General features: G+C 39.1%; 1 protein-coding gene across 14 annotated transcripts in view; it reads right to left on the minus strand.

Moving 5' to 3' along the window:
* cacna1aa (calcium channel, voltage-dependent, P/Q type, alpha 1A subunit, a) overlaps nt 1-16,390 on the minus strand; it is a 138,040-nt gene that overhangs the window by 80,107 nt on the left and 41,543 nt on the right. For all 14 annotated transcript variants that reach the window (XM_084743617.1, XM_084743614.1, XM_084743610.1 and 11 more), the window contains 5 exons: nt 10,658-10,749; nt 8,322-8,474; nt 6,102-6,289; nt 1,434-1,537; nt 1,162-1,277 (listed from right to left, as the gene is read on the minus strand). In XM_084743617.1, the coding sequence (XP_084599743.1) occupies nt 1,162-1,277; nt 1,434-1,537; nt 6,102-6,289; nt 8,322-8,474; nt 10,658-10,749 (653 nt within the window). The remainder of the gene's footprint in view (nt 1-1,161; nt 1,278-1,433; nt 1,538-6,101; nt 6,290-8,321; nt 8,475-10,657; nt 10,750-16,390) is intronic.

Here is a 16,390-nt window from a genome sequence, read left to right on the forward strand (position 1 = left end):
GAACACCAGAGCAGAGGTGTTGACAGAGAAGTAAATGTTTCAACTTAACATGTTTCCTTAATCTCTGATGACATATCGTGGTCATTTTGTGATTTATTACAGTAAATGTATTGCAGATTTCTCCTTTAAATTTATCTTTGATGACTTCCACATCATTTATCAATCTTATCATCAATTGTCATCTCTCATTTTAATTAAAACCAGAAACAAAGTCCTTGGCCTGCACCTGTGCGTGTTACCCATCCCTCCCTCCTTTGTTTTTTAGCTTCCTTGTTTTTATGTAGATTGTCTTTTCAAGAAGATCAAAGGTCTGTCCTCTCTGCCTGCCCCTTTATCCGCTCCTTCCAACATCCAACATCCAACCCTCCATCCCTCTTATCTTCTCTAGATCTTTCCTGCCCTCAGCAGACGGGTCAAAGTAAAAAGACAAGGGAGAGAAAGAGAACTACGGGCAAACAGCGGGTCTTCTCTATCTGAGCATCAAACAAGTGTCTTTAATCCTAGCGATGTAAATCACAGCTGTACAAGTGCAGGGGCTATGATTCAAGTTTGTGTAACGTTCTGAGGAGAACTACACTTCACCTCCACAGGTTGTAAATTATGTTCCAGCAGACATGTGTCACTGAAATATTCAATTTGTATAATGTGAAAGGTAAGAGATGACAACACAGGTTCGGTGACAGAAAAACCAGAACAGGTGAAGATCAATTTGCACACAACATTGTTTGGTTGTACTGCGCTTCACTACAAAGTTCAAACTGTTTTCTTTCAAATAAAATACAGTATAACATACAGTGGATCATTCATGTTACCTGACTGACAAAAGAAAAGTCCAAGTTGCTGTAAAGATTTATGGGGATGTATTGGTGGAATATGGCAGAAATGGAATATAATATGCACAATCATCTGATAATTAAAATCATTGTCTTTTTGTTACTTTAGAATGAGCCGACAGTAGCCCAGAATGGACAAACAAAATACTGGCTGTAGATATGGCCTTTTTCATCTTTTTTTTTTCCTGCAAGTTTCACAGACACTGTAGGCTTTACTACACACTTGGAAGGGGAGGGTGAGGCAGAGACAGTTTTTTTTTTGTAGTATGCTTCTCTGGTTGGGTGTGTCTTTGTGTGTAAAAAAATACAAATATTATCTTATACATACCAGCTTTGCAGATCCACTCCAGATAACCATTGAGTTCCCTCTCAATCTGCTGCTGTCTTCTGAGCTTCAGGAACTCACTCCTGTTCTCCACACGTTCCCTCTCTTTGGCAAACTCCCTGAGGAGGACACACACACACACACGCTTGCATATTTAGTTCAACACACATAAACATTTTTGCATTAATTTCAAAATCTATCAAGCTGTTAATGCACATGGGATGAAAAATCTATCTTTATCTTTTACACTATCTTTGTCACAAGCACGAACTTACCCTGACAACACACCGAGCACCAGGTTGAGCATGAAGAAGGAGCCGATGATGATGAGGGGGATGAAGTACATCCAGTTCCATGCACTCCCTGAGGCATCGTTGCTCTGGAAGCACACACACACACAGACATCAAGCAGAGTAATCAATGCTTTGCTCCTTGGCTTCTGAACTTGATATAATAGCATCTAAGCTACCAGAAAACATCACTTGGTTGACAATTTATTACAGTGAGCACTGGGAGATTCCCACGACTCATAATGACTGAGACATTAGACATTCCTACATAGTAAGATGACTGTGCAGCTGCATGAATCAGCTTTGGTGGCGTATGTTTTGGACCGACTGTGCTGAAAGTTAACCCTCTAATTTCTCAAATCTTTTTACGTCAGGCACCCATAAACTGGCACAAATTAAACCATGGGCCGCCATTTGATAGGATTTTTGTTCTCATGTGTTTTGTCACAGACGGTGTGCAGTGTTTCCTCTGTAATTTGAGCAATAATTCTAGTTTTGTCTAACGTTAGTCTCACATACCCTGACCTCTCTCAACAGAGCTGAAGAAAGGCCTGGCTCCACATACGCACATTCTGCTATAATGGGAAACATTATATGGGAAAATGGGGAGGAAAAAAACCGCCCTGCCTTGTTTGCATTTCTATAAACCAATCACAATCATCTTGGGTGGCACCAAGCCCAGGATGCAGGGACGGTGCTGCTGCAAAATAGTGTTGAGGGGGAACTTGTTTTGGTGGAACACACGCACTTCGGGGGGCGATAAAATTATTACATCACTGCAAAATAAAAGGCAACAGCTGCCAGCGTATTTACGTTTGCAGCATTAGCGCCCCAGGCCTGAATTTGCCATTTTCAGCGTGTAGCTTGCCGCTCGAATATTATTGTTTCCTGGGGATTTTGAAAACATAGATAGCAAATGCTGCAATGGCGCCTGAAACCAAGCAATGCAGTGTGAGCCAGACTAGTCTAATATCTGTTTCAGGTCATAGTTATTCAGTTCTAATATTAAAAATATTTCTAATTATTATATAATCATTACTTCTAAAACATCTGGACTACACTCAGATTAGTTACAGATAGATTAGTTACTGTATTACATTAAGTCCGCCTGCACAGTTAATCATAATATTATCAAAACTGCAATATGGCCATGTGCAATATCCTAACTGCAATTTTTTAAAAGGGAAAAATGTGTGAGAACAGCATAATAATGAAGTAGTGTGCTACAGAAATGCCCTGGCCTAAAAATCTTGAAATCTTTGATACACACCCCAACAAATGTCACATCATCACAGTTTTTTTTCCAGTGAAATGAAAATCGTAATGCAAAAATGATCAGGGGCTCCGCAGGACTGCAGGACGCACGCAACGTACAGTGTAGGATGAGTCCTACTCTGTAAGCTGATCAGCTGTTTATAACTGTCAGCTGACTGTCAATGTAAAGCTAAGCCCGTTATCCTGAAAACAAAAGTCCACTGCTTTGAAAATACACACACTGGACTGGATATAAACATCTACTCCTTCTACAAGATTATTAATGATTTCTTAGAACTGATAAACAGGCCCTCACTCATTCGGTGAATATTCAGCATTAATTTGAACTTTAACAAACGTGAAACCAGCAAACAGAAACAGATATTCCAGCCTGGAATAAACATTTCAAAGGCTGACACCACAGCTGCAGCGTCAATGTCAAAGAAACGAGTATTTTCAACGTTTCCTTGACCTTGATGACATATGAGTCATTATATGATTTATTATATTAAATATATGAGTGATTTATCCTTTAAAAACTCACTTTTAAAAGCTATTCAAGTAATTATAATAAAAATACATCCGGAGGGAACATTGTGTTAGAATATTTATCTTAAACTCATCATTAAGTGTCCAGACAAGGAGGCCATTAAAAAAAATAGAGGCCAGTCTACTCTAAAGTGCTGTCCACTGCTGTTGGAAATATAAACAACAGCAGGGCTGACATGAATTTGCTTTAAGTCATCTCAATAAGTAAATGCATATCTGCCACTCTATTTAGCTGCTCAGTACAGAGTAAATAATGTATAAGAAATGCTTTGGTCTCTCCCTCTCTGTCTCTAGCATCCGGCTGTCCAGACTCTCCTTCCATTTTCTCGAGTCACTCCTTATTGTTTTCTCTTTCCTTTTGCATCCGTCTTTTTACCTGCTTTTCCAATTTACTTCATTCATTTTGATGCTTGCTCATTTCTTCCTTCATTCCTACCTCCTCGCCTTCTATCCTATCCTCCTTCTTTCTGTGCAATCTCTCCTCCTTACTGTCACAGATCAGCTTCTACAACTTCTTCATTTCACCCTTTCCCACCTGCAGACCCTGTCTTCTTTTTCCCACTTTTTCTCCTGTCCTCCCTGTCTATCGTCCTCCCGTCTCCTCCGTCCTCCATCTTTCCTTCTTGCTGCATGTGAAGCTGGTATCGCCACTGTGTACCCAATGTACCGCAGACCCTTTTTTCTACCATTAAACTTTTATCGCTCCCCTCCCCAGCAGCTGCAAGAATAACTTGGGCTGAACAGGCCCTTTTAAATATAGAGCAGCGCCGGGAAGGAGGGACACGGGGAGAGAGACAGACTGAGAGGGAAAGGGACAGATGAAGGATTGAAGAGAGGAGGGAAAGAAAAGAAAATCAGAGGGAATAAAGAAAAAAAGAGGGATGGGGAGAAAAGATGGAATGAGAGGGAGAAGAGAAGGGAAAACGAGACGACTTCAGTAACACTCAAAGACCCTCATCTACCTCTGGTCTCCTAGCAACCGTTGCCACTGACAGCGGGGAACTATTCAGTCTTGGGCATGAGTAATGACACTGTTCAAGACCTGGTACCTATTTTATGGGCAGACGCACAGTGTGCACAGGTAAAAACCATCATGCTTGAATTTTCGTCTTTTATGAGAGAAAATGATCGTGGATGGTTTTGGTTGTGCTGCCTCAGACTTAAATGAAAATTCTACTGCAACTATTGACAGACACGTTGGACAAACAGACCAAAGTTCAGCAGCATTAGGTATTCAATTTTTGCTTTTTTTCAGATATTGAACCATGTATGAACCATTTGTATGCACGGATTTGATCTTAAATTGTATGTGCAAATAATTTCAGACATTTTGTGGCATTCATCAATACTTTCAATCTTGGGTAAGATCAAAATTCAAGCTGTTAAAAATGATGGGAAAAAAATCATTATGAAAACAGGGGAAATGTTATACAACTATTTATTCATTTAATAATTTTAAATTTTACACTTAAAGATGGTTACAGATACAACACCTGTGTGCTATTCTGGAGCCTCACCTTCGATCAAAAACCATCCATTCTGCAAGTGCTCGCTATTATCGTTTTCCTGACCTTCCAAAAAGAGACTGGTGATAGGTCTGACATATCCCAGTCCACTGTTTAACCAGTATTCAGGCTGGATTACACTGACAGCTGCGGACACCACGGACACGCCGCGCGCTCCCCCTACGTCTCCAGCTAACACCACAGTTCATTCAGTCAGGCCTGGAGCTACCACTGTCCACCTGGAGGACACCAAGGTCATGTCCTCTGCATTTTTGTCTGGGTCTTTTTGTACATTTTTTAATGCATATATATATTTCTTTCAATGTTAAATCAAAGTGACAAATTGCTAAAGCTACTTAGTTGTATGGTTTGCTGTGACCAAAGTTGGCATCATCTCACCAGCAGAGCTGAACAACTCTGCATGCACAACTCATTACATTATGTAACATACATGTACAATAGTTCAAAAAAAGGTGTGGCAATGCATAAAACACATATAAAACAGAATGTTATAGACAAGATATTTAGTGTTTTTCCTCATTGAATTTGGTGCCCCAAACCCCCATCATGGGGCTAGGACTATTTCTAAAATCCTGGCTACAGCCCTGCACTCAGTTGCTGGTCAGCAGACACAGATAAATCCACTCGTGTGTGCATTACCTCCACATATGTTGCCCTACCTCAAAACATAAAAAATTAATTCAATAAACATTCAAACAATAGGTGATGCACAGAATCTTGAATTCACTGGCCCTGCATCTGGTGCACCTTCAGCAGAGAAACCTCTCCAGTGATGCTCCATTGTGCACCTCCATGTCCGATAAAAAGTTTCTTTTTTGCTGTTGTTCAGTGTCATTTCCTTTCCTTTTTTTCTACTTTTTTCTGAGTTTAATTGAAAATTTCCTGGCACGCGCATCCAATTTAAGATCAAATGTGATTCATCAGCATACTCGGGTGGGTAACAACAGACTTGGCTGTCAGCGCACATTTCATGAATCCCACGTAAGATTTTCTATTGTCCTCTTACTGGTTTGTTTAAGAACAAGTATAGGAGAAAAATAAGAAAACATTCATGCAGGAGGCCCAGTGAGGGGCAGTATTATCCACACAAAATGCCCACCAAATACAACAATAATAGAAATAGCATGTGATGTTCCCAAAAACAGGGTCCACATATCAAACTGATATTGCATCATTTCTCTCTGAATGTAATTAATTGGCTATTGGCTGCTGGTGCAGTCCGTCCATGACAAGGACTGATGCGTTTCACATTCTGGACCTTTTCTATTCTCGCCTAAACCCACTGGCACAGAGACGTGCAGCTCTCAACTGACTGACTGCTTACCCAGTAGAGCAGTTCTGTCCAGCCCTCCATGGTGATACACTGGAAGACGGTGAGAATAGCAAACAGGATGTTGTCAAACTGGGTGATGCCGTAGTTTGGTCCCAGCCAGTACGTTCTGCACATGGTGCCGTCTGGACACAGCCGTGACGGAGGCTCTGTCCCACATGGAAACTCTTCTCGGATCTCACCTGAACAGGGATGAAAGTGAGCAGGTGTTTCATTTGCAAATATGTTTCTTGCAACTACTATCCATTGGCTAAAAATATGATTATAGCCTTTATTTTTTGGAATAAATTTGTGAAGGAATAGGCTACTTAAAATAATATACAGGTGACATAAAATAGTCATGACCATAGATACATATATGTAGACACTGGCCTTTGGATCTTAAGTTAACTTCGACACCATATTGGACAGGCCAAGACTAACCTGTGAATAAATTCATTGCACTGTTAAAACAAAAAAGTTGAGAAAACATTTACATTACAGTGGAAATGAAGGAGCTGCCTTTTTTTCTGGATGAAAAGCACTGTAATGTTTATTTCTAAGCTGTTTTCAATGAGTCATGTTATATTCAAGAGTCCGTGAGGAGTAAATTAGAAAAAAAATGTCCTGACTCTATGTAGTTCATAAACTCTCTAATATAACACAACTCACTGATATCAGCTGAGAAATAAACGTTATAGTGCTTTTTACCAGGAAAAATTGCATCTTTCCTATTTACATTTTGTTCACAGGTCTGTCTTGTCCTGTCCAATATGGCAGTGATGTTGACACAATGCATCAACAAGCCAGGGCAGTCAATTATACCACAAATAGACATATAATATGTCTGTGGCCATGACACAGCAAAACTGGAATTGGTCAACCTTGAATTACGTACATACATTTTTTTTCAGTTTGTAGATGCAAAGAATTTATCATTTCAACTCCATACATGATGAAAGGGGACAATTTGACCCTTCCTAAGTCCAGCCCCTCTTTGCTCTGTGCTCCAATGACAGTTGAGCAAGCTTGGTACCTCAGTCAACTTTCTCTGTTCTCTTGTGTCCTGCACTTAGATAAACCACACTGAAAAGAAAACCACATTTTGGAGATGGTTAAAAGATGTTGCTGGGGAACCTGTAAAAGCGACATATTTTCGCATCTTGAGTTAGCTAATGTTAGCAAAACACTAGCAAACTAGCTAGCTAATCTATTCTCTAGTCCAGTCATTCCCTGGGTTGGGTCCCACAGGTGGGACACAAGAGAATTTATTTGGGTCCCCAAATAAATAAAAGGCGATGGGAGAATTTCTGCAAACTTAAAATTTAAATCTGCAGAGCACCTGTTTTAAAGCATTTAAAAATGTGTATATTGTTTCACTGATGACAGGAAAAAACAATAGAGCCTGATAATTAGATTTGGATGCACTTATTTTGTCTCATTCATACAGAAGGCTAAAATGCTGTTTTCCTGATGAAGGGAAATAAAAACAGTGAGATGGCCTGTCAACTCAGCCTACATAAATTTAGTTCTCATTTTTAAAGTTTTAACAAATGCATGTTTTCTATAACACCTCATGTTAATATAAAGTGATATGGAAATGGCAGTAAAAATGGTCAGGAACTTTCATTTATGCACAAATGAACTCTTCCCAGAATATACTGATAAGGCTTACTGTGAATTAGGTCGCAAAGTGCGTCCCTAAAAAAGAGTTTGTGCTCTAGTCTATCATTAGCTAGCTAGTTACCTGGTGTTCTGCTTGCTAAAATTAGCTAGTGCTCACAAACTAGCTAGCTAATCAACATCAATTGTTTGCAACTTAGTTCGATAGTGTCTTGCTAACTTAAAATGTGTTATTTTATAAGAAAAGAGAAAGCTGACAGAAGTAACAAGCTTGTTCAACTGTTACTGGTACACAGACAGAAAGGGGGCGGGACTTAGGAAGGGTGAATTATACAGATATTAGCAATTAATGAGACTACATCTGTTTAAACCCATCACAAAAACATGGCATGACAGTACAAGAGACAATTTATTGCCAAAAATGTTATTTTGTTGAACTAAATTGCTTTCTTACTGTAATTTTAGGAGTTTGGCTAATTAAAGTCTACCTTAACTCGAACAGGAACAGGACCAGAACTCGGTCCTCATCGGGGCAAACAGTTACAGGAGCAAGTTAATCTTGATAGTACTACTAGCAAACACACATGCACAGACGCAGAAAGACTTCTTTACCTGTGTGATTGTCAAAGCAGGTTGTGTGGAATTTGCCCATGTAGAACTCCAGGCCAATGATGGCGAACATGAGGATGGCAAAGAAAAGAAGCAGGCCAATTTGCAGCAGAGGAATCATGGCCTTCATGATGGATTTAAGCACCACCTGTAAGCCTGGAGAACACAGTGTATACAGTATTAAGATCTGTGTTATCCATCACTGAGTATTACTAATTATTAGCAGTTAGCAGTAATACCAGGACTCCCAGATTACATTACTAAACATTTTGCTGTGCCCATTGGGTGACCTGGTACACACTGCAGTGTGTGATGGGGGATTGAGGTAAAATAAACTATACACAAAGCTCATTCTCAATCCCACCTTTCAAATGTATATCATATATCGGAATGGAAGCCTCACAGGAAGCTTAGTGACTTTTATGATGAGTAAGCCTCGGTTTGCCTGTTCAGCCCTGTAGTGGCGTCCGAGCTATTAATAACACTGCAGTGGTGCTGGAACACTACTGCCACTATAACATTTTAAAAAAGGAGCATAGAGTGCATAGAAGAACCACTTTTGTCGGAACACTTTGGGTGCATTATGCAGAACAACACAAAAGCTGCATAAAACCTTGACACAAAATGCTTCTCAGCGCTATTTTTGATCCTCCAATAAAATCTAAAACTGTTCTGCACTTCAGAAATGTTATTTTCTTAACAAAGGCGGGGATAAAGGCAGGGGAAGGGCTGCAACTGACGATTATTTTCATTTTTAATTAATGTGCGGATTATTTCCAGGATTAATTGCTTAATCTAGAAAATGTCAAGAAACTGTGAAAACTGCTCAGCACAATTTCCCAGAGCCCAAAGTGATGTCTTCATATTGTTTCTTTTGTCCAACCAACAGTCCAAAACCCAAAGCCTTTTCGTTTACCATCATGAATGACTAAGGCTGTCACAATTTCAACATTAAATCAAAAATCAATCACAATGAGCTTCCAGTTTCAAGAACAGAGTCAAAAGGCAAAACTGGCGATTCTCCTTGTATTTGTTTTTCTCCCTACTCCATGCCTTCTTGTTGCACCTGGTGTGTTTCTGAAGAAAAAAACAGCCCTTCAAAGACGACACAGTGTAGCTTACCAGCTGTTATATCGTGATTTATATCATACAGACTCTTTTTAAAGAAGAAATTGGCAGTTGTCAGGGCATGAAACCAATGATCTGTTGATCTTAACAAATCAAAGCTCAATAGTCTAACAATGGCACAGCTGTCAGTGCAAAATTAAAAAAAATAAATAAATAAATTGAAAAATCAAATTGTTACCTTCAAATCATATGTCATTTTGAATTTGATTTGGAGAATCAAGATACCCCATAATGTCAAAGAAAAGCAGCAAGTCTGTATATTTAAGAAGCAGGAACTAGCAAACGTTTGACATCTTTGCTTGGGAAACAAAACAACTAATCAATTATCAAAATAGTCAGAAACTAATTTCCTTTCAATTGATTGATCACAGCATCCTAGATTGGGCTGTTGCACCTGAGAGGTGGACCGTTACCTTGCCAGGCAGCTGGATTTGCGAGATCATGCGACAGTCCATCTTGCCAGGCTTTAAGTTAATGGTTTGGGTTCGCACAAAAACTGGTGCAGCCAATCAGTGTCCTAGGAAGGACTAGCTACAGGCATGGTTTTAGGTGTAACGACAGCAAGAAGTGTCCATGGAAGCGGCTCGTCAAACAAACAATGGCGGCTCCTGAAGAGGCTAGCGTAGATACTGCTATAGCATCACTTATATCAGAACTAACTGAAGGCTTTTCTCGATGGAAAAGATATTTTCGTTCTTCTCTCAACCAGCTTCAGCAAGAGTTTGATTTGATTGTTAGAGGTCAGCCCATATTAGACGTGATATACAGTTGCTTCATCCAATCACCTGCCAAGTGTTATTTTTTTGAAAGTGCCTGCCCTTTTCCAAACAGTTTCAAAAGACGACTTCCCAGATGGTTCTGTATAATAAATGATCTGGATGAGGGGCGGAGGACTTTACATGGATGATACTTTGTGCCCAGTCTCAGTTGATGGACACTTTTTGCCACATATTGAGCTTTTAATGTTGTCATTATCATCAAGTTTCTGCTTTTTACATTCAACCTGATGCAAATTAAAATAATGCACTACAGAATTATTTCCTGAATTTATGTATACATGTATTTATTTTGTTTTATATGTTTTATCTTATTCTAATTTATTATCTGTTTTGTATTTTGTTTAGTATGATGGAAATACAACTCTATTTTTACCTGTGTTGTCTAATGATGATAAAAGTCTTTATTTTTCAGTGGTTTGACTTTATACTTACTCGGAATACCGGACACCAGTTTGAGGGGCCTCAACACTCGCACAGCCCTGAGGGTCCGCAAGTCGAAATCTGAGCCCACAGTGGACAGGATCCTAAAGGGGAAGAGACAAATGCACAAAAGTGTGCGCAGGCGATCAATATTTAAGCAGGTTAAGCTTGTCACTGTCAGTCAGCCTCGCCCTGTTTTCCTCCCTCTCTCTCATAAACACACGCTTTTAACAAACAAACGCAACACCCATGCCAGGTCATTACAAGCACTGTATGTAAATCCTGTAAGAGCTGAGCTGATCAATACAGCTGACAAGAGAAGTAGGACGTGGAAGTGTATCGAGATGAGACAGGGATGGGCCGAAGGGAGAGGGTTTTGTATCGGGATGACAAAGGGACTGTAAAATGAAAAAAGCAGAGATGGAGTGATGGGGAGGAGGGGAGGAAGAGAGAGAAGGTTATAAAGGCACAGAGAGACAGAGGGAGCGCTGGCAGATGGTGAGAATCAGAGATGCTGACTTGCTTTTTTCTGCCTATTTTTATTCTCGGTACGTTTCAAATGTTTTGTCTTGGAGCCTTCGCCGGGCTGCAGAGTAAACGTGTTGTGGTGTGTGTTACAGCACCTGTATCGCCACTCGTCATCTAAATAAAGACTTGTAAACAGCATGTGTGTGTGTGTGTGTACTTGAGAGGGTTAAGATGTTCCCTTGTGCTGCCTGCCAGACTTCCAGTCAGTCCCTTCGTCTGACGCACACTGTGAATCATCCTCCTTCCCACTTCTCTCTCTCTCTCGCTCTCTCTCCCTCTCTCTCTAACTCTCTCTGTTTTTCGGTCTCTCTGACACATTTCCACTTTCCTCTGTTCCACTAAGAGGCCCAGTGACACAGCAGAGCCTTAATCACAGGTTTGAAGTCAGCCTGCTTTGCTTGGAAATTGGCAGGAAAGGAAAAGTAACACCGATCCATGCAGGATCTATGGGTGGAGGTATACTCAGCTGTGGCTTTGAATGCTGTATTGTGTTACCAGGAAGCCCCCCAGTGATGGGTGCTCCATCACTACTATAGTCAAGGGTCCTTGCAATGACATTGTGTGATATCAAATGCCTCATCAGAGGCTGACTTGTAACTGAGAGGTTTCTGGTTTGGTCACAAGGCAACACTGTACTTCAGCTAAAACATTATGGCAGAAGTGCCCTTGAGCAACTAACCAAATCCTATATACTTAGAAATACAACACATTCAGATGTATTACTGGGAGTGACATTGAAAACAGAGCTACACTACAAATCGTTCGGGACAAAAATATTACCTTATTGCCAGTTAATCTCTCTAAACAGATATCTGCATATGAATGAATGCAAAATGCATATATTAATTGTAAATCTGTTATCCTGAAAGCAAAAGCCTGTTACTCGGAAAATGCACACTCTGGAGTTGGAGTTCAGTGGTTGCCTGCCTTCTGCCTGCCAAAGTCCATTAACAATTTGCTCAATTTAAGCATTATAAACATTTACACGTTCTAGATGATTATTAATGATTTCCTACCACTCAAAAACAGACTCATTCGGCAAACATTCGTCATTAATTTTAACTCTTATTGACGTGAAACAGGCAAAAAGTAACACAAGTTATGGGCCGGAATACACATTTCACAGAGGCTCATTGCTGTCAGAGGAGCAAGTGTTTCAACTTTGCATGTTTCCTTAATCTTTGATGACATATTATGATTGTTTTATGATTATAAAACAGTAAATATATTGCAGATTTCTCCTTCAAGTTAAAATATAACAGTACACAATATGCACATAAAAACTGTGCATTTATACCTGGATAGATACCATATAAGACGCACATATCAAAAAACATGTTATGGTACATATATGTGAAACTGTGGTTAACTATAATCTACAATTTTATATTTTTATTCTTTTATATTTTGATTCTATTTTACTTGATCTTTAGTCTATTTATCATCCACTCCTTTTTCTATGTGTACTATTTCAGCTGCTGTAAACATATGAATATCCTCAGTGTGAGATCAATAAAGTTTATCTTATCTTATCTTATCTTATCTTATCTTATCTTATCTTAGCTTAGCTTATCTTATCTTATCTTATCTTAGCTTATCTTAAACTGATTGAAGGCTCATCAAAATAGATCTGATCTGAGCTTATTTTTGAGTGAGTCAACCAAGCTAGCCTCTCAAATTTCAACAGGGAAACGATTCCAGAGAAGAGGGGCTTGGTAAGAAAAAGCTCTTTCACCGAATGATGGTTTATTTATTCTTGGAATAGTCAGGAGACCAGGGTCTTGTGATTGTTGAGCATTAACCAGTATATGTGGACTAACAAAGGATAATAAGTAGGGTGGTGCAAATCTGTGTTATATTTTATAGGTCAAAAGTAGGATCTAACATGTCCAGAGAGCATGGTGTTACAAGATGAAAGCATGAACAAGTATTTCAGCATCAGCAGTGGAAAAAATGGGACTGATGTTGCAGATATTTTGTGAATGAAAACATGTAATATTTGTAAAGTTGTTGACATGTTTTTCAAAAGAGAGATCTGACCCAAACATAACACAGAAATTTCTAATAATAGGGCTTTGAGAAATAGTGGAAGCATCTAATTTAAGAGTGAGATAACTGATTTTTTTTTAGTATTTGAGAGGAGGAAGTTTGATGACATCCATTGTTTGATTTCTATCAAATATAGACACACAAAAACTATGCACACAAGTCTAAAAACTCAGAGCTCAAGTTTCAGTTCCTTTGTTTTCACTAAAATATAAAATTTAAATCACATTTCTGCAAACGTCTAAACACAAATCACATCATTTTGCACACTTTGTTCACTTGGAAAACACTGGCCTTCAAAACGCCACACCCTCATTACCAGCTGATCTCAGTCACTTCTAACCTGTTCAAACTCAACTGGCAAAACACTTCATCCATGCACCAGAGCATGCACAATCACTTTGAGTTTTGCTAAGATAGGGAACATTTATGTATTCTCAAGTGCATTGTATTCTATGCTGATACAATGATTGTGTCAATGCAATATCTATGAGATATTCAGCGATATTCATACAATAGCTGTGTGAATCATTTTCATTTTCAGTTTGTGTTAACAATTTTGAGGAATTGAGCTTTAGTTTCTGGAAACGTGTTTAAACAATTCAGAAAAACTGCAAATATTCTTCCAGCTTTAGCAGCTAATAGGCAAAGAAATAGATTCTGGTATCTCAAGCGTTCTGGTAGCTGTTTGTAGTAGTAAGTAGCAATAAGTAGTATCGACCAATCATGTATGAGCGTTGAGCGCATGCGAGTTAAACAGTATGTGTGGAGAACAGGAGTCAGACTGCATTGGTCGTAATGCTATCTTGGAATCCATCGGCTGTCATTCTACAACGATTTAGTTTTTCATTATATTTATTAAAATTATCTGCTGTCATACTTGTGAAACAATTCAGTCATAGCCGTGGCTGCACCAGCTGCAACACTGGCCGTTGCCCCCAGAGACTAAATCATCTTCAGACTATAGCTAATGGGCTCCGAGTCAAATTGCTAATATACGTTTAAGCTGTTGATGTATTCAAACGTGTAATCATGATCATAACACTTCAAATTAATAGACTGTATGAAGCCAATGCAATGTCATTATTTTCAGGAAAGCATGTTATGCTGACAGAGAGCATGTCTTGATTCTGTTGTTCTTTCTCTTCTTGATTTATCTAAAGATGAAGACATAAATACATTTAGCAGATTTTAGCAGAGGCAAACATGTTTTTGTGTAAAAAAACATATATATATATATTTTTTTTTTTACCCACCAACTATCCCATTAAGACCATTCAGGGATTAAGACAATGATTTACATAATACTTCCACTGCACTGCTGTTTCAAGGATTTAGGGTCAGCAGCTTGTTATTTATTGTGGAATGAGAATGACATTGTGTTACTTTGACACATTGTTGTATTTTACCACTATGATGAGTTCAGGCTCAGATACACATCATCACCCCAAAAAAAGCAGGTTGGGATTTAGTGTGGGATAAATTAGTTTAGAAGAAGCTTGTCAACGCAGAACACTGCACTGATGCAAATAAGGGTGGCGATAAAGGGAGAGAAAAAAGGTGATGTAGGAAAGGAGGGCGAAATGCAGTGTGTATTGCATAAGGGGAAAAAAATACAATGAATAGATAGAAAATACAGAGGAGCGACAGGATTAACTTGTTCTATAAATAAGAAGATGGTTAGCCAGCCTTGTGATTTCTATGTTCAAAATGTGGGGACATACAATGTTTAGCTTAAAGCATAATACTTAGGACCAGTTTAATGCTGCTGATAGTCAGAGTTTTCTAAAAGAAATAACCTGCGTATCTACCTGAAAATACAGAACATATGTATTACTTGGTTAAAATACAGAAATTATTTGATTAAAATCCTTTTACTGCAATTCCATGTTATCTTATGTAACATATTTCTGTGATACAACTATGGATATAGTAATAACACTGCCAGTGATGAAGATGATGATGATAACATAGACAATGGTGACAATGATGATGATGGTAACATGATGACAGAGATAAATATTTCAGTCTCTAAACAGCATCCGCCGTCACAGACAGTGTCAGGCCGATGAGGCAGTTCCTCATTCACACCGTCTCCACGGTTACTGGGCCCTTTCTCATTCATAAGTGTTTCCATGGCAACAGGGACCTTGGCTCATTGATAGAATCTCTGTATCACCTTGGTAACAGGGCCAAGGGAGGAGCCTGATTGATTGTTTTTTTTTTTCTTTTGCTCCTCTCCTCTGTCTTTGATGCAAATGTATCACAAGTCGCACAGACAAACACACACATGTACATGCACATATACACACGCAAAAATCGACACATAGATGACAAAAGCGCATGCACACAGACGCGCGCAACTGCACAGCAAACAGGCGCTGGTTGGAGATCAAACATATTGAGTGCGAATAATTTTATTCACGTATGCACGCTGGAAAGTAGGTCATTCGGAACAACCAATTGAAAACACTGTCAGGGACAGAGACGCTTTCTACAGTACATCTAATACACTTAAACACACACACAGGTAAACACACGGACATAAAACCTGCACTGTATGCAAAGGAACACGATTGATTAAGGAGAATCACATTAAGCAATATTGCTATTACACAATCTCCCCATTGACCCCTTCTCATGGGACAACAGCGCATTATACAAACACAATCTTTTTTTTTTTTTGCCCGCTCTCTCCATCTGCTTTCCTGCTGACTTCAGCTAAATGTAGCTAATTATCTCTGTCCACATCACTGACCAAATCACTTCATCTCTTCCCCAAACTCCCAACTTATCTCTCCTTGTCTCCCTGCTTTCCTCCATTACCATGATTCAACTATTTCATATTTCATGTATCGGCATAATTATAAACGCTCTCTCATATAATATACCCTATCTTTGCTAGTGCAGGTGTTAATGACACTATTAATATCCCATTATTCCTTCAAATGACATTCCATTTTCAGAAGTCCATACAGCACAACCGTAGACAATGGCAGAACTGAAGATAGTACCTCTGGAACAGGCCTATTCAATTAGTTTTTTTTTTAGAGGGGCCAGATTTGAAAAAACGTAAAGTGCCACTGGGGCCGGACATTTACATTTCTTCTGTCTGACCTGTAAGGTTGGGAATTTAAAGGAGCAATATGTATTTTTGTGCGTCCAGAAATG

Source organism: Lutjanus erythropterus, chromosome 19 (assembly GCF_056507025.1).
Source record: "Lutjanus erythropterus isolate fLutEry1 chromosome 19, fLutEry1.hap2, whole genome shotgun sequence".
NCBI classification, from domain to species: Eukaryota; Metazoa; Chordata; class Actinopteri; order Lutjaniformes; family Lutjanidae; genus Lutjanus; species Lutjanus erythropterus.